We start from the raw sequence: 20,623 nt of genomic DNA, 5'->3' as shown, positions 1-20,623 counted from the left end.
TAATGATAATTTATCCTTCCCCTTCTTAGAAACAAATGAAACAAAAATTATCAGATTTAAAATTATTTTTTATATTTTCAATAAAAAATTAATATTTTATATGGAGATTTTGTGTTTCACACTATTTCGGCTATGTAGAGAGATGATTAATTATTATTTTGATACTATTGTTTTTAACCTTGTTTAACTCTTGGTTAAAAATATTTTTTGGTTGGTTTTTTAAAATATTTTGTAGAAATTTTTCAGAAATGAGAGTCACCATTCCATTACTTTGTTTGATTTACTATATTTCAAAGCTCATATTTAAAAAAAAAAAAATTAATTGAGTTACGTCCAACAAAAGTTTATATTCAATCAAAAATTTAAATTTTATATATTATTGATATGACATCTAAATATATATATATATATATATATATATATATATATATATATATAATTAATTATTATTTTTTATTTTGGATATTAGATTTTATATTATTTATTAATTAACTTCCTATAAATTTTTGAATTAAATTAATATTAACTATTTATTCAAATGAAAAAACTACTTCAATTTAATTAATAATTAGTCAGAAATAGTTAAAACTAATTAGTAAGGATATTATCACTATATATATATATTAAAATAAAATTATAATATTAATAACTAAAATGACTTCATTGAGAAATTAAGTAAACCACACATACACATGACATACTTGAAACTAATTATTACAATGATATAAACAGCTGAAAGCATAGTACTAACAAATCAAATTAACATATTAAAGTAAGCTTAATTATTTAATTAATTAACCATCAACTGCAAATGATCACTTCCCTGTGAGATTAATATTGAATGTTGATGCATCATCCACGTTGACTTCTATCTTATGGTCGTAGGAAGAAACATGAGACGCCTTCGAACCTGCTGTTTTTGTGTAGTCTTTAATCACAACCTTCCACCACGAGGCCTCTGCGTATGCCTTGTGATCTTGGGCAGCAGATATTATGGAGGAAAGTCTTTTCTCTGCAAATTCTCGAACTTTTTCGGTCTCTCCGAATATGCAGGCGGCCTGTTTCACCACCTCCTCTCTTTTCTCAATGGGAGTGTCTGAGATCTTTATGGTTATGGCTTTTGACAGGTTTACCAAGCATGCGGCTAAGATATCTGCAACCATTCCAGCTATTTTGTCGGACAGATCATCGATCATCACATGTTCCTCGCTTTTCAGGAATTGTAAAACCGTTTCATGCATCCATTCCACTGCCGTGACTCTCAGTTTATCACCGCCCGTTGTTACATTCTTGATATAATTTATGCTGGAATCTCTTAGAACTGTAAGATTCGCCTTCAAAGAATTATTCTCGGTGGGGGTCTGGATGATTGGCAATTTGGTATCATCTTTTAGCCATTTTCTAAAGAAGTGGACATCAAACCACACAACCATGGCAGCGTCGGACCACAAGATCAGTAATGTTGTCAACTTTTGAGCCAACACCAACAATTTCATCGACGTATATGACGTATGGAAGGATATTGCTCACCATAAGTACAAACTCCCCGTCACATTCCCTTGAGCAGGCCACTGCTATGGTGGAAAGTGTCACAACCATCATGGTCCAACTGCCATTCCGATTATTAGGAATGCCATCTATGGTTATTCCGGTTAGACTTTCAATAAGATTGAGATTGAGTTTCTCGATTCCGTCTGCTTTGTTGAGGAGTTTGATTAGTTCCATGGAATCTGTCTTCTTCTCGCCTTTCTTGATATAACTATCAGCAATACTAACAAATTTCACTATTGTATGTTTGGGAAACTCCGGTTCCTTTTCAAGTTTTATTTCCCATTCTGGATTCCTTTCTTTTTGGGTATTCGCCGTCTTCTTCTTCTTCTTCTTCATAGAGCTAATAATTAAGAGAATGACCAACTTATAGAAATAAAGGAAGGGAAGGAAAATGACCAAGGAGATGAAACTGAGGAGCTTGCATGAAATAACTGTGATAATCTGGAACGTAATACAAATATCGAGAAACAAAGCTCTCCCATTCCATTTTTTTAATTTCAAAAGGCGACAATTCAACCGTGACCGCGAGTGTTTCATTTCACGTAATCTCTGTGTCCAGTATTCCTCTACTGTCCACAGATCTCTAAAGCTTGATTTTGGCCATCCTGCAAATTTGAACCAAACCACCGTGAACCATCGACATATTGGGGATATGGAACCGGAGAGAATCGCGGCCATTTGGGCCGCAACAATGCAAAACACGGACCACTTGTAATTGGATCTGGGGCGAATTTCGTAAGCGTAGTCTAAGTCATAGTTTTCAGGGTCAATGAAGAATGGAAGACTATTTAAAGATAGTAAAAGAAGGATTAGTAAACAGATTGCACCGGAAGTAGTGCATATAACAGAACGAGCTATCCCAAACTGAGGGTTGCTTGTCTGCGTCATAACCCAATGCTTCATAATTAACTCCTTGTCGTTGGAAATGGATCCAGAATCTTTTGCTGTTGACGTGGCTTTCTTCTTTTAGGCAGAGTCGAGTTGTATTTTCATGGTGGGAGAAGCTATGGCCGTGGAAATGAGTAAGGAAAACTGGAGGAGGATGCAGGATAGGATGACTACATGTAGTGGTATGAGATATTTTTCAATCACTCCGGTTTTGATCTGGATACAAATGTTTGAAATAAGAGGGACGATTAAGAGGGCAAGTGCCGTCAAGTTGGAAAAGAGTTCCGAATCAGACATGGAGGCAAGAGAGGGCATGAAGTTTGCCAGTGATATGGACATCAAGGCGGTACCGAAGGCTTTCATGAACTGCTCGGTAAGGGAGTACATGGGGGTAGTTAAATCGCAGGGAATCTTCATGGCAATGGCGAGGAGGGAAGATATGGCGGCGTTGGGAGCGAAGAACCTGCAAGGAAACCAAAGCTTCTTGGTTCGGAAACCGTTGAATAGGTCGAATAGGAAGGCTATCATGCATACTAGAGAAGCACCTGCTATGTAAAGACCTATCCATAACATGGGAGAATCATACTCGTTCTGGTAGCAATCCTTGTTGCAACTAGCATACTTCTCATAGTTTGGGGATTCAATCTCACAAAAATCTCCATTAGCATTCATGTAACTTTTGCAACAATCATTTAAACATCGATATAAAGCCATACAGGCCAAATATTTTTATAGTCTTAAAATATTTTATTCCAGAGCTCAAAAAAACGAATGGAAAATAAAAATTGATATTTGGTTATTAATGAGTAGTCTTCAAACGTGGATCAATATCACTGCTCTTCTCCAGAATGTTCTAATTTTTTTTTTTTTTGGAAGGTTGGAGATGAATTACATTACACTTATTCATTTAATTTAAAGCAAAAAATAAGGGCCCGGACCCCAATGTGATGTGAAAGAACGAATATTGTAATTTTTACACACAGAGCCTAATGGTACAGTCCACTTAACTCTGTCAAAATATGAGGCCTTAAGACCAGTCGCAGGAGGGGGCATTTGGGGTGTTATTTGGGTGTCAAAAGAGGAGGGTGGGAGGCAGCAGGGGCAAAAGTGGGTGTCAAATTTTGAGTGTCAAAATTTGACATGGGTGTCAAATTTTGTTTGGCCCAATGAGAGGCTGCCATGTGGCAGGATAATATCTACCTTTTGATTTTAGTTTTCTTATTTTAAAAATACATTTTAATAATAATTGATCAATAAAAAAAAAAAATTATATCAATATTTTTTATTTTTCACAATCTATAAATAGAGACTTAGTTTGTGTCATTTGGACACCAAAAAATTTCAGAAATTTTCTACCATATTATCATCCTTGTTTGTATCACCTTTCTTTTGAAATCTTCAAACTCTTTCATGGATCATTCACAAAACTACAACTTTTTTCCAAATTACTTCCCAAATTACCAATGTTTAGAGTGTTTGTTTTCTTCTTCGTTTTAAATAATATTTGTATGTTTGATTTATCAAGTGATGAATAATATTGTTTCTGGTTAAAAAAAATGAAATTATGTATATGTTTAAATGATGTGGAAGTGAGAGAAAGTGAAAAAGTAATTTTGATACCTTGAATAACACGCTGCTGTATGACATGTTAAAAAGTGGGTGTTAAAAGAGGTGTTAAGCTGACGTGGCAGGATGTTAAATGAAAAAATTTGACACCCTGTTGTGGATTGTCTAATAGATTTGAGGGGAAATGTGTCATAAATCCAAATTGATTGCTTTAATAAAGCAGGCAGGTCTTGACATGGGGACATCATAAAACATGAGGCCTTAATTCATTTAAGGATAAAGGCCAAATTATTGAAACTGATACTTTAAATAATTGAAACTGATTTACAGTTTTAAATGAATAAAATTAATCCATATAATTGGGAGATCACTAAAATCCCAACAAAACATTTAACTATACAAATTAAATAGAAATAATTAATCATTTTACAGCATGATATTTTTAAGTATTTTCATTAATTGATATATTTTTTATTTTTATAATTAATATTATAATTATTAAATAAAAAAATATAGAATAAAAATACATTATAATTTTAAAAAATGAAAAATAAAATAGTAAAAAATATTTGAATAAAAAAAAAAAAAAAATCATATTTAACTAACTTGGTTAACTTTTAAAATGAAATTTTAGCATTTGATTCAATGTTATAATTTGAGTTGTATGACACTTGAAAAAGATAGTCTAGAAAATTAAGTGAGTAATTAAAAAATTGGTTATCTCAACATTTTCTAGTTGAGAACACAATCAATACATGTAAGAACAATATTGTAATAAATTGACTAGATAATATCTTTATTTAGACATAAAAAAAAAAGTCTTTTGAAATCAAAATACATTTTTCCTTGATACCTAATATAATGCTTGAAAAGATTATTGAATAACCATTAAAGGCATGAAATTCTTAACATAAATTTTGGAAAGCATTCCATTTTTAATAAAAAGAGATAAGTTTAAGAAAAGAATAGTTTCCGAAAATATTGATCATAAATTAAATGATTATAGGTTTGCATTCACACACTTTAGAGTTATATAAAAGGAAGTATCATCTTTGATATTTAAAATATATATATATATATATATATATATATATTTGTTTTGGAATAAAAATCTCATTCCAATTAGGATACTTTTGTAAAAAAAAAAAAAAAAATCACAATGAATGCAAGCAAATAAGAGGAACTTTTCACAAAATAATTAACTTTTTTATTTTATTTTAAATAAGGTGAGTTCGCAACCACCTTACCACTATCACCTCCTATTTCATTTAAAGCTTCTCTAGCTAATGAGAATCAAACATCTGATAATTTGATATCTTAAATTGAACCATCATATATGTACCATTTCTTTCTTTTCTATAAATAGTCTTTCTAGTAGAGAAAACAAGATTTTCAAAACCACAATAAATGTTAAAAATATATTTTAAGAAAATATTGTTATTATCAGAATTCACATTTTAAAATTGATATATTTAAATCATGATAATGAACCAGTGTATAAATAGACTTTGAAAGTTTGTTATATCTATCTAGTTTTTTAAAACAATTAATGCATTAACAAAATTTCATCAATGTTAGAATTTAATTAAAAAATAACATTTTCAAAGTACATGCAAAAATGGCCATATAAATGTGTTAGTGCCAGAGCTTCACCATACACATAAGAGATGACCCACCATTAAGTTTGTCCAAAGATAATTATCCTTCACACAATCAAAACTTTTTTTGATAACCAATTAGCCTTTTTTAGCAAAAACAAAATGACAGGGCTTCTTTAATAAAGCAAGATCTTTTTTTGCTGCTTTAATCAATGAGATTTCTTCTTGTCTACAAAATATTTAAAAAAGTTTACTTATTTTTTTAGTTTATTTTAAATAAAATATTAAATTATGTTATATAACTCAATGCTTCAGGTCAGTTTTATAATTTTATTGGACTTATAATTAAGTAGTACAATTAGAAAATTGATTACTATAATAGTACCTTCAACCAAGTAGGCTGATTAAACGGTTAAATATTTATGTAGTTGATTATTTAGTTATAAGTTTTTATACAAAGTTTATAAAAATAATGTCTAAAATAAATAAATAAAAATGATAAACGATAGTAAGAGTGATATTAGTTCCATTGGTTAGTATAAGTTTTAATCTCACAGTACTTGACACAATTTTAAATTAACATAGTACATTTGTCCACTCTAATATATATAATTAAAATTATATTATCTTTTATATAAAATAAAATATTAATTTTTAAATGTATTTATTTAATAATTAAGTATCTAGCCGCAAACACACATCTCGAACCCAAGACCTTAAGTTAATATTTAACTTTGGTTGCCGTTAAGCTAGAAGAGGATACTATAAAAAACAATATTTGTTTATATAGATAGGTGATTCAGTTCGGTTATATAAAATAAAAAAAGTTGAAATTAATTATTTTATGTCGATTTTTTAAAATTTGGCATCGCATTTATTTATAGTTAGTTAAGTGATTTAGGTCTTTTCGAATTTTCCGTTAACTTGTGTACTTTGTTAATCTTTTAATTCTTATTCAATCAAAGAATAAGGATTGATATATAAATATTCATTTATCAATAATAAAAAATAACATTTAAAATAATCAAATGAACTAATTAAAGTTTGAAATGTTACCCAATATAAATTTACAATTTATTCACAAATCACGTAATTTCTTCTAGATAACTAAAAAGATAAACTCATTTGAATTTAATAACAATGAAAGATAAATAATAACAAACCGATTAAACTAATTAAGTGGTGTTTGAAGAATCTTTAACGAGAATTGTGTCCGAATGTCGGTAAACAAAGTAAAAAAAAAATCATGTTAAATAATGGTTAATTACATACAAATATGGTCAAAATTTAAAAAAAAAATACTCATAAAATTCATTAAAATATATCTCTAGAAGGACCTAAAGATGAAAGATAAATCTAAAATCTATTTATAAAAAAGTAAAAATAAAAGCTCAAGATCTAACAATATCATCTCAAATTTCATTTCCTTCTCAAATACTCAAATTTGAATTAGCATGGCTTGTTTGTTTTGACCAGCTTCAGAGTTTGATTTGATTTTAATTTTTATTTTACATAAAAAATATATTTTATACAATATTTTTATTATAATGTTGATTTAAATGAGATAATGTTCTAAAATATTTTTTAATTAAGTATATATTAACAAATTTCATAATATTTGTTCATTCTACTCCAACTCAAGGTAATTCCAAACAGGTTTAATATTGTGTTTTTGTTCGATACGACATCTTAAATTCTATTTTAGACGGATCAAAATTTTATCTTAATTTTTTATAATCCAAATAATACTCTAAGTCTTTGATGACTCGTATATTGTTCCTACATTATAATTATGTTTAGATCATTTCTTGATTTATGCCCTTCCTCCTCGTAGAAACAAATTAGACAAAATTCTCAAATATGAATGATTTTGTATATATTTCAATAAAAATTAAAATTTCACATGGAGTTCTTTGTGTTTTTCACTATTTTCAAAATATATATATATATATATATATATATATATATATATATAATTATATTTATTATTTTGGTACGATTGTTTTCAATATTGTTTATCTAACTTTTAGTTAAAGATAATTTTGTAGGGATTTTGTTTAATATTAGTTTGTTAGAATTAAAATTTTAAATGAATTCTTTTTTTAGGTTTAATATTAATCAAAAGCGTTAATTTTTTTTATAGATGATTATATGAGATCTAAATATATATCATTAATTAATTATTTTTATTACGGGAATTTGATTTTATATTGTTTATTAATTAACTCGAATTTGAATGAAATTAAAATAACTCTTTATTCAAATACAATTTTTTTTACTTCAATTTAATTAATAACTTGTTCTCTTTCTGAAGTTGTTAAAACTAATTAGTAAGGAATATATATTAATTAGTATTTATTTTATAGATAATAAAATAATAATATTAATAATTATTCAAATGACTTTATTGATAAACTAGATACATGTGCATTTGCACGAGTAATAATATAAAAAATTGTGAAAAAAATATTACGGTAAAATTTTTATGGACGGGTTAACTCACAATCCGACCAAAGTATCCATTTACTCTCACATATATCCAAATTAACCACAGCTCTCGACCCGACTATCCAGACACTTTAAAAATTAAGCATCAATATATATATAGATTAGTTAGTTAAAAAGTTGAACTTATATTGTTAAAATGTCAAGCGTTTATCAAATTTTGGGTTGAATTAAAAATATAAAGTGTTATTAACTTAGTTGGTTAAAAAGTTGTACTTATTTTGTTAGGTTGCAAGTTCGAATCATACCTATAGCATTTTTAATTTTATTTTTAACCGTTTTAAGTTTATGGGCAGGTCAACCCACAATCCGACCTAAGTATCCATTTACTCTCACATATATCCAAATTAACCACAGCTCTCGACCCGGCAATCCGGACATTTTAAAATTAAGCATCATTATATATATATAGAGTAGTTAGTTAAAAAGTTGAACTTATATTTTTAAAATGTCACGCGTTTATCAAATTTTGGGTTGAATTTAAAATATAAAGTGTTATTAGTTTAGTTGGTAAAAAAGTTGTACTTGTTTTGTTAGGTTGCAAGTTCGAACCATACCTATAACATTTTTAATTTTATTTTTAACCATTTTAAGTTTATGGGCGGGTCGACCCACAATCCGACCCAAGTATCCATTACTCTCACATATATCCAAATTAACCACAAATCTCGACCCGCAATCCGGACACTTTAAAAATTAAGCATTATATATATATAGATTAGTTAGTTAAAAAATTGAACTTATATTGTTAAAATGTCACGCGTTTATCAAATTTTGGGTTGAATTTAAAATATAAAATGTTATTAGCATAGTTAGTTAAAAGGTTGTACTTGTTTTTGTTAGGTTGCAAGTTCGAACCATACCTATAACATTTTTAATTTTATTTTTAACCGTTTTAAGTTTATGGGCAAATCAACCCACAATTCGACCCAAGTATCCATTACTCTCACATATATCCAAATTAACCATAGCTCTCGACCCGGCAATCCGGACACTTTAAAAATTAAGCATCATTATATATATATAGATTATGTAAAGCACACATACATACGTATACACATACTTGAAACTAACTATTACAATGATATAAACAGCTGAAAGCATAGTACTAACAAATCAAATTAGCATAATTAAAGTAAGCTTAATTATTTAATTAATTAACCATCAACTGCAAATGATCACTTCCCTTTGAGATTATTGCATGTTCATGCATCATCTAGGTCGGCTTCTATCTTATGGTCGTAGGTAGTAACATGAGACGCCTTCGAACCTGCTGTTTTTGTGTAGTCTTTAATCACAACCTTCCACCACGAGGCCTCCGCGTATTCCTTGTCATCTTGGGCAGCAGATAATATGGAAGAAAGTCTTTTCTCTGCAAATTCTCGAACTTTTTCGGTCTCTCCGAATATGCAAGCGGCCTGTTTCACCACCTCCTCTCTTTTCTCAATGGGAGTGTCTGAGATCCTTTTGGTTATGGCTTTTGATAGGTTTACCAAGCATGCGGATAAGATATCTGCAACCATTCCAGATATTTTGTCGGACAGATCATCATCAAGACCCCTTTCCATGAATTGTAGAACAATCTCAACCGTTTTGTTCATCCATTTCGCTGCTGTGACTCTCAGTTTATCATCACCCGTTTTTGTTGTTGTTGTTGTTGTATTCTTGATATAATTTGTGCTGGAATCTCTTAGAATTGTAAGCTTCGCCTTCAAAGAATTATTCTCGGTTGTGGTGGTGGTCTGGACGATTGGCAATTTGGTATCATCTTTTAGCCATTTTCTAAAGAAGTGGACATCAAACCACACAACCATGGCAGCGTCGACAAGATCAGTTCTAATGTTGTCAACTTTTGAGCCAACGCCAGCAGTTTCATCAACGTATATGACGTATGGAAGGATATTGCTCACCATAAGTACAAACTCCCCGTCACATTCCCTTGAGCAGGCCACTGCAATGGTGGAAAGTGTCACAACCATCATGGTCCAACTGCCATTTCGATTATTAGGAATACCGTCTATGGTTATTCCGGTTAGGCTTTCAATAAGATTGAGATTGAATTTCTCGATTCCATTTGCTTTGTTTAGGAGTTTGATTAGTTTCATGGAATCTGTCTTTTTCTTGCCTTTCTTGATATAACCATCAGCAATACTAACAAATTTCTCTATCGTATGTTTGGGAAACTCTGGCTCCATTTCAAGTTTTATTTCCCACTCCGGATTCCTTTCTTTTGGGGTATCCTCCGTCTTCTTCTTCCTCTTAAGAGAACTAATTAAGAGAATGACCAACTTATAGAAATAAAGGAAGGGAAGGAAAATGACCAGGGAGATGAAACTGAGGAACTTGCATAAAATAACTGTGAAAATCTGGAACGTAATACAAATATTGAGAAACAGAGCTCTCCCATTCCATTTTTTTAATTTCAAAAGGCGGCAATTCAACCGTGACCGCGAATGTTTCATTTCGCGTAATCTCTCTGTCCAGTATTCCTCTACTGTCCACAAATCTCTAAAGCTTGATTTTGGCCATCCTGCAAATTTGAACCAAACCACCGTGAACCATCGACATATTGGGGATATGGAACCGAAGAGAATCGCGGCCGTTTGGGCCGCAACAATGAAAAACACCGACCACTTGTAATTGGATCCGGGCTGAATGGTTTCTTTGAAATCGAAAACGTAATATATGTGAGAAATGTAGGGGTCAATGAAGAATTGAAGTGCATATAAAGTTAGTGAAATAAGGATTAGTAAGCAAATTGCACCGGAAGTAGTGCATATAACAGAACGAGCTATCCCAAATTGAGGGTTGCTTGTCTGCGTCATAACCCAATGCTTCATAATTAACTCTTTGTCGTTGGAAATGGATCCAGAATCTTTTGCTGTTGACGTGGCTTTCTTCTTGTAGGCAGAGTCGAGTTGTATTTTCATGGTGGGAGAAGCTATGGCCGTGGAAATGAGTAAGGAAAACTGGAGGAGGATGCAGGATAGGATGAGTGAATGAAGTGGTATGAAATGTGTGTCAATCAGTCCGGTTCTGATCTGGATACAAATATTTGAAATAAGAGGGATGATTAAGAGGGCGAGGGCCATCAAGTTGGAAAAGAGTTCTGAATCAGACATGGAAGCAAGGGAGGGCATGAAGTTTGCCAGTGATATAGACATCAAGGCGGTACCTAAGACTTTCATGAATTGCTCGATAAGGGAGGACATGGGGGTAGTTAAATCGCAGGGAATCTTCATGGCAATGGCGAGGACGGAAGATATGGCGGCGTTGAGACTGAAGAACTTGCAAGGAAACCAAAGCTTCTTGGTTCGGAAACCGTTGAATAGGTCGATTAGGAAGGCTAGCATGCATGCTAGAGAAGCACCTGCTATGTAAAGACCTATCCATAACATGGGAGAATCATATTCGTACTGGTAGCAATCCTTGGTGCAAGTAACATAGTTCTCATAGTATTTGAATCTAATCTCACAAAAAGATCCATTAGCATTCCTGTAAGTTATACAACAATCATCCAAACATCGATATAAAGTCATATAGGCCAAATATTTTTACAATCTTAAAATATTTTATTTTAGAGCTCAAGAAAAACTAATGGAAAAGAGATTGATATTTGGTTATTTATAAGTTTAAAAAAAGTTGTATACTGTGTATATAAAGTTTTGTTTTTCATATTTTGAAATAGAAAAATATTATTGAATTTTGTATTTAATTATTCAATGGGTTGTTATAAAATGATTAGTTTTAAAAAAATAATAACAGTAATGTGTATTTAATTGTTCTTAACTAGATTATATTCATAATTATCTTCAATACAACCTCCTTTCATCTTCAGAGGAAAAACTTTCATCGTCAGAGGAAAAAGGAAGAGGAAGGGAAGAAGACCTTTCAATGAAAACAGATTGAATGAGAAATGTTAGGCTGGGATAGTTAAATTTGATTGTAGTCTTTTCTGTTTGTAATTTCTATTTTTTTTAGAATATATGAATGTTACCAATCAATTTTTTTTTAAGGTTTTTTTTATTGTTATCCTTAATCATAGTTGTCTAGTTTTGATTTTTTAACCTTCCCACTTTTGAAATTTTAATGAAATGGTTCTAACCGTTTTTTCCAAATAAACAAACAAGATGATATTAATTTGTATAGTTTTTTTTTTATATTGAGGTATTTTATACCTCATTATTTTATATTAAAATATAAATATTTTAAATATCTATATATATATAATGATGCTTAATTTTTAAAGTGTCCGGATTGCCGGGTCGAGAGCTGTGGTTAATTTGGATACTTGGGTCGGATTGTGGGTTGACCCGTTTTTAAATTTAAAACGGTTAAAAATAAAATTAAAAATGCTAGAAGTATGTTTCGAACTTGCAACCTAACAAAAACAAGTACAACTCTTTAACCAACTAGGCTACAAAGATTTTATATTTTAAATTCAACACCAAATTTGATAAACGCGTGACGTTTTAATATTAATATAAGTTCAACTTTTTAACTAACTAATCTATATATATATAATGATGCTTAATTTTTAAAGTGTCCGGATTGCCGGGTCGAGAGCTGTGGTTAATTTGGATACTTGGGTCGGATTGTGGGTTGACCCGTTTTTAAATTTAAAACGGTTAAAAATAAAATTAAAAATGCTAGAAGTATGTTTCGAACTTGCAACCTAACAAAAACAAGTACAACTCTTTAACTTTATATTTTAAATTCAACACCAAATTTGATAAACGCGGGACGTTTTAATATTAATATAAGTTTAACTTTTTAACTAACTAATATATAATGATGTTGAATAAATGGATACTTGGGTCGGATTGTGGGTTGACCCACCCATAAATTTAAAACGGTTAAAAATAAAATTAAAAATGTTATTCGTAATTTTTTTTCACGTTTTTATATATTATTATTCGTGCAAATGCACGGACTAAATGCTAGTTACATTAACTTCTATTCAAACATTTTTTTTTTAGTTTAGATATTTTATTTTGTAAATTATTAACACTTTGAATAATTTTGTTTGATATATTTATCCTAACTTAAATGTTATTCACATTTTTTTTTTAATTATTGTCCTCTCATTTAATATTGGCTGAATTAATAACGTAAAAAAACGAAACGGTCCATTAGTAGCCAGCAGCTATAGGTTTGCACTTTCACGGAAGAATTCGTTGATGAATGGTTATAGTGTAATACTAATCGTAGGGCCTTATTGGTAAGTGTGACAAGATCTCGTGCATTGAAACCCATGGTTATGGACCCACCGAATTCATTAATATGTTCTGATTAAATTTTATTGTTTCTAGATGTTCTATAAGAATAAATTGAGAAAAAAATTGTTATTTCAATTTTCCATAAATACATAAGGATTTAGTTTATTCAAATCACTATTATTTTTTACACAATTAAAACCTCACATTAAAACCTCACATTAAAACCTCACATGGGAAGATGATGGGAGTGAATGAAGTTTCCTAGTATATATAAAAGAAATTCTCTTCACAATTAGAATAGAATCCCATATCTATATCTGAAGATGATGAAATTGTGAAAGTTTCTTAGTGTCTAAAATAAACTCTCTTTTTTTATTTATTGCACCCAATATTTATATCTCTTTCCTCATTAATGGATATTTTTAGTGCTCAGAGACATATGCAATATTTTGGCCGAACTCAATTATCAAATTCTGTTAGTGTGTTCTTTTATTTGTTTTGGTCAATATATGCCAAAAAAATTAAGTACATACACAATTGATGCTAAATATGCCTTTAAAAGATTAAGAGTGGTCCGAGCTAATCTCAAACTCGTGGATCAATATCACTACTCTTATCCAGAGTATTCCAAAGATTTTTTGTTTGGAAGGAAGGAGATGGAGATGAAATTACGTTAAACTTTTAATAAAGTATTCATTTAATTTAAAGCATAAATTAAGGTCCCAGTGTGATGTGAAAGAACGAACTATTGTAATTTAAACACAGACTCTAATGGTGCAGTCTACTTAACTTTGTCAAAATAAGTCAATAAATAGTGGAATAGCACGTCCTCAAAACCAATAGTATAAAGAGTTTTAAATAAAAAAATAATTCAGAGAACTTTTAACTATTAGTGAATTCTGACTCTTATTCCACTCATAAAACAATTCGATTTTGTTTTCAAATAAGTGGCCGACACGAGTCGTCATGATCCTTGTCTATTGACCATGCACTCTCTTTCTTTTTATCATAAAATCTTATTGATGTATTTTTGCATGGATTAGGATACAGAGTTTATTATTATTATTATTATTATTATTATTATTATTATTATTATTATTATTTAATAAAACGAGTGAGTAAAGGTAAGTTTTACGATTTTTTTTTAATAATTATATAAACAAACAGTGAGTTATATTTATTTATTTTTGAATTATGAGGTATTGTTCAATTTTAACTCTAAAAATTTAGGCTCATCCGAGTCCTTGTATAGATCCGCCCCTCTCCTCTGCATGGACATAACAGTGGTTTTTTGGATGCCCAAATTTAGTTTAATTTAAAAAGAAAGGAAGAAATAACAAATAAAGATTCTCTTGAGGAAAAAATTGCCGTCTTTCAATAAAAATAAAATGGTAGCCTAGACAATAATGTACAAATATTGGTAATGGTAGGACCTCAATTTGATTTGAGAGCTTGAGAAAAGGAAATTAAAAAAATTGATATTTGGTTATTTAAAAGTTAGAAAAAGTTATATATATATAATTTTGTTTTTCATTCTTTGAATGAGAAAAATATTATTTAACTTTGTATTTTATTGAATGCGTTGTCATAAAATGATTAATTTGTAGAAAATAAATAATAGTCCACCTTTTGTGTATTTAATTGTTCTAGAGTCTTGACAAGATTATATTAATTTGTATAATTTTTTTTCTTTTATATTTAGGTATTTTGTGCCATTCATTATATCCGGCAAAATATATTGGGCTTCTTTTAATAAAGCAGATCCTTGTCTCGAATTGACATGGACATCATATGACATGGAACCAATTCTTCTATCACTTTTCAAATTATTTTTTTCAAACTATCCACCTTATTATTCATATTCCAAACTATTCATCTTTCTCTTTTTATATCATTAATCAATCTTTTAAGAGTAAGTTATCTCAGTCTTTTAAGAGTAAGTTATCTCGGTGATCCTTTAATTACTCTGATCCCTCAATTTTAGCCCTCAAATTGTTTTTTTAAAACAAATCGCCTCTTCAACTTAAAAAAAGTCACAAATGGCCCTCCCATCAACTTACCGTCAACTTCTTAATTAAACATAACGGTTTAAGCTTAAAATATTATTTTTTATATATTATTTTTAATCGTTATTTTATATATATATATAATTATTAAATCGATTATATATATAATATTATATATATATATATATCTTTTATTATTAATTTTTATATTTATATAATTATTAAATCTTTTATATAATATATAGATAAAATATATATTATTTATTTATATTTATAACTATTTATATAAAATAAAATTTAAAATAATTTATATAATATATATATATATATATATAATTTATATATATTATCTTTAATCATTAGTTTATATAATAGATATTTAAAAAAATAATTTAAGGGTTAAAAATAATTGAGTAGTTGGAAGGTCACTCTTACTTTTTAGCCTTCAAATTACTTTTTAAAATATATATTATATAAATATATATATAAATTAATGATTAAAAATATATAATATATGTAAATTATTTTTAAATTTTTTTTTATATAAATATAGATATAGATAAAAATAAATAATATATATCTTTTATCTCTATATGAAAGAGATTTAATAATTATATTATTATATAAAAATTAATGATAATATATATATATATATATATATAAATATAAAAAATAATGATTAAAGATAATATATATAAAAAAACTATTTTAAACTTAAACCGTTATATTTAAATAAAAAGTTGACGGAAGGGCCTTTGGTGACCTTTTTAAAAGTTGAAGGGCGATTTATTTTAAAAATTAATTTAAGGACTAAAAGTGAGGGATCAAAGTAATTAGAGGGTGGCACAGATAATTTGCCCAACTTTTAATTACACATCTTCCAAATTAAATTCACTAATTACTTTATTTTATAAATATAAATACATATAATTAAATAAAATATATTACATAAATATTAAAATAATACATAAAATTTATTCTTACTTAATTTTATAAATATAATTAAAATTAAACATTATAAATTAAATAATTTAAATAAATATTAAACTTTACATAAATTTTTAATATTATATATTAAAATAAAATATATTACATAAATATTAAAATTACACGTATATTTTATTTTTACTTATTTTTATAAATATAATATATATACTTAGAATTAAATATTATAAATTAAATAATTCAAATAAATATTATAAACTAAAACAAAATATTATACATTAAAATAAATTACATTACAAAAATTTTGAATATTATATTATGTAATAAAATAAAATATATTATATTTTATAAATATTAAAATAATACATATATTACATAAATATTAAAATAGCACTTATATTTTAAACTGTATTATTTTATTTTATTTTAAATTTATACTTTTATAAATATTTGAAGGTAATTTTGTTTATTTAAAATATTTAGTAGAAATTTGCGACGTTTTGATGAGTAGTTTGTCCAATTTACTTTATTTAAAGCTAAAGCTCGTTCCTTGTAAATTTAGAATAACTTTCAACAATATTTATAATAAATCAAAAACTTAATTTTTATAAATTATTGATATGTCAATATATATCATTAATTATTTATTTTGATTTTGAATATTTGATTTTATATTATTTATTAATTAACTTCCTATAAATTCTTGAATTAAATTAAAATTAACTTTTTATTCAAATAAAAAAAAGTACTTTAATTTAATTAATAATTAGTTATCTTTTTGAAGTAGTTAAAATTAATTAATAAGGATAATATCACTATATATATATATATATATATTAGTATTTATTTCATGAATAATAAAATAAAATTATAATATTAATAATTAAAATGACTTTGTTGAGATTAAGTAAACCACACATACTTGAAACTAATTATTACAATGATATAAACAGCTGTAAGCATAATTATTTATTTAATTAACCATCAACTGCAAATGATCACTTCCCTTTGAGATTATTGCATGTTCATGCATCATCTAGGTCGGCTTCTATCTTATGGTCGTAGGTAGAAACATGAGACGCCTTCGAACCTGCTGTTCTTGTGTCTTTAATCACAACCTTCCACCAAGAGGCCTCTGCGTATTCCTTGTGATCTTGGGAAGCAGATATTATGGAAGAAAGTCTTTTCTCTGCAAATTGTCGAACTTTTTCGGTCTCTCCGAAAATGCAAGCGGCCTGTTTCACCACCTCCTCTCTTTTCTCAATGGGAGTGTCTGAGATCTTTTTGGTTATGGCTTTTGATAGGTTTACCAAGCATGCGGATAAGATATCTGCAACTATTCCAGATATTTTCTCGGACAGATCATCATCAAGACCCCTTTCCAAGAATTGTAGAACAATCTCAACCGTTTTGTTCATCCATTTCGCTGCTGTGACTCTCAGTTTATCATCACCCGTTTTTGTTGTTGTTGTTGTTGTATTCTTGATATAATTTGTGCTGGAATCTCTTAGAATTGTAAGCTTCTCTTTCAAAGAATTATTCTCGGTTGTGGTGGTGGTCTGGACGATTGGCAATTTGGTATCATCTTTTAGCCATTTTCTAAAGAAGTGGACATCAAACCACACAACCATGGCAACGTCGACAAGATCAGTTCTAATGTTGTCAACTTTTGAGCCAACACCAACAGTTTCATCAACGTATATGACGTATGGAAGGATATTGCTCACCATAAGTACAAACTCCCCGTCACATTCCCTTGAGCAGGCCACTGCAATGGTGGAAAGTGTCACAACCATCATGGTCCAACTGCCATTTCGATTATTAGGAATACCGTCTATGGTTATTCTGGTTAGGCTTTCAATAAGATTGAGATTGAATTTCTCGATTCCATTTGCTTTGTTGAGGAGTTTGATTAGTTTCATGGAATTTGTCTTCTTCTTGCCTTTCTTGATATAACCATCAGCAATACTAACAAATTTCTCTATCGTATGTTTGGGAAACTCTGGTTCCTTTTCAAGTTTTATTTCCCACTCCGAACTCCTTTCTTTTTTGGTATTCGCCGTGTTCTTTTTCTTCATAGAGATAATTAAGAGAATGACCAACTTATAGAAATAAAGGAAGGGAAGGAAAATGACCAAGGAGATGAAACTGAGGAACTTGCATGAAATAATTGTGAAAATCTGGAACGTAATACAAATATTGAGAAACAGAGCTCTCCCATTCCATTTTTTTAATTTCAAAAGGCGGCAATTCAATCGTGACCGCGAGTGTTTCATTTCGCGTAATCTCTCAGTCCAGTATTCCTCTACTGTCCACAAATCTCTAAAGCTTGATTTTGGCCATCCTGCAAATTTGAACCAAACCACCGTGAGCCATCGACATATTGGGGATATGGAACCGAAGAGAATCGCGGCCGTTTGAGCTGCCACAATGAAAAACACCGACCACTTGTAATTGGATTTGGGGTGAATGATTTCTTTGAAATCGAAAACGTGGTATAAGTCAGAGTTTTCGGGGTCAATGACGATTGGAAGAATATTTAAAGCTAGTAAAAGAAGGATTAGTAAACAGATTGCACCGGAAGTAGTGCATATAACAGAACGAGCTATCCCAAATTGAGGGTTGCTTGTCTGCGACATAACCCAATGCTTCATAATTAACTCCTTGTCGTTGGAAATGGATTCAGAATCTTTTGCTGTTGACGTGGCTTTCTTCTTGTAGGCAGAGTCGAGTTGTATTTTCATGGTGGGAGAAGCTATGGCCGTGGAAATGAGCAAGGAAAACTGGAGGAAAATGCAGGATAGGATGACTACATGTAGTGGTATGAGATATTTTTCAATCACTCCGGTTTTGAACTGGATACAAATATTTGAAATAAGAGGGACGATTAAGAGGGCGAGGGCCATCAAGTTGGAAGAGAGTTCTGAATCAGACATGGAGGCAAGAGAGGGCATGAAGTTTGCCAGTGATATGGACATCAAGGTGGTACCGAAGACTTTCATGAACTGCTCGATAAGGGAGGTCATGGGGGTAGTTAAATCGCTGGGAATCTTCGTGGCAATGGCGAGGAGGGAAGATATGGCGGCGTTGAGAGCGAAGAACTTGCAAGGAAACCAAAGCTTCTTGGTTCGGAAACCGTTGAATAGGTCGAATAGGAAGGCTATCATGCATACTAGAGAAGCACCTGCTATGTAAAGACCTACCCATAACATGGGAGAATCATACCCTTTCCGGAAGCAAACATTGTTGCAATTAACATACTTCTCAAAGTTTTGGGATTCAATCTTACAAAAAGATCCATTAGCATTCATGTATGTTTTGCAACAATCATTGAAACATGGATATAAAGCCATACAGCCCAAATACTTTTACAGTCTTAAAATATTTTATTTGAGAGCTCAAGAAATACGAATGAAAAAATAAAGATTGATATTTGGTTATTTATAACGCTTTGAAATATCCTGGAGAAAAAAAAATGATGATAAGTGAGGGGGATGATTTTGAGAATATTTTTTTCGGTAAAAATATTTAAAAAGTTTTGATATATACAATTATTATTTTAAAATAAAAAAATATTTTAATATTTAATTAATTAATAAATAGTAAGAAGTGTTATTTGATTTATTTATTTTTTTGTTATTTGAATAACTCAAAATCGAAAAGGCCAAAATCGTAAAATTAAGTTCTATATGTATAAAGTTTTGTTTTTCATATTTTGAAATAGACAAATATTATATCTCACTAAGGTAGCCGAGAGGGAAAAGTGTCTGATTGAATCGAATCCGTGACATTTTAGTCTCTTAATTCGACTCTTACAACTGAGTTACATTGGTAGAGTAGTCAACCTCTTGTATATTTACTTGTTCTTAACAAGATGATATTAATTTGTATAAGTTTTATATTTTTTATATTGAGGCATTTTATACCATTAATTATTTTATATTAAAAGATAAATATTTTAAATATGACATTAACTTCTATTCCAGACTTATAGTTAGGACTGCTAACCTCTGTTCAAGAACTTTTTGGTTAGTTTAGATATTTTATTTTGTAAAATATTAAAAAAATTTGTTTAATATATTTATTTTTGCTTAAATGTTTGAGATTGAAAAGTCATGGCTTAGTTATTCAAATTTCTTTGTTATTATTGTCTTCCCATTTATTATTGGTTAAATAAAAGCGTGAAAAAACGAATCAGTCACTAACTCCCTCAGTAACCAGTATCTATAAGTTTGCACTCTTACCCAAGATAGGAAGCGGCATCCTTTGATGAATGGTTAGAATGTAATACTAATTGTTAGGCTTTATTGGTGAGTGCTACAAGATCGTGCATAGGACCCCATTA

The 20,623-nt window shown here is 29.4% G+C and overlaps 1 protein-coding gene across 1 annotated transcript; it reads right to left on the bottom strand.

The window, feature by feature from the left end:
• Positions 1–650: 650 nt before the first annotated feature.
• LOC124932632 lies at positions 651–19,630 on the bottom strand. Its single transcript, XM_047473289.1, has 2 exons — positions 17,670–19,630; positions 651–1,205 (listed from the first exon to the last, which is right to left on the bottom strand). Exons 1-2 carry the CDS (start codon positions 19,587–19,589, stop codon positions 816–818), a joined length of 2,310 nt encoding a protein of 769 aa, XP_047329245.1. The 5' UTR covers positions 19,590–19,630; the 3' UTR covers positions 651–815.
• Positions 19,631–20,623: the final 993 nt, after the last annotated feature.

This window comes from Impatiens glandulifera, chromosome 3 (assembly GCF_907164915.1).
Source record: "Impatiens glandulifera chromosome 3, dImpGla2.1, whole genome shotgun sequence".
Taxonomy (NCBI): domain Eukaryota; kingdom Viridiplantae; phylum Streptophyta; class Magnoliopsida; order Ericales; family Balsaminaceae; genus Impatiens; species Impatiens glandulifera.
This window is presented reverse-complemented; position numbering and strand designations above follow the sequence as displayed.

What these genes read in the sequence shown, in the direction of transcription:
- LOC124932632 (XM_047473289.1), bottom strand. Translation starts at nt 19,589, where the DNA reads ATGAATGCTAATGGATCTTTTTGTAAGATTGAATCCCAAAACTTTGAG. An exon ending in AAACGGTTGAGATTGTTCTA is followed by an intron (nt 1,206 to 17,669) that starts CAATTCTTGGAA and finishes CTGAAAAGCGAG; the next exon opens with GAACATGTGATGATCGATGA.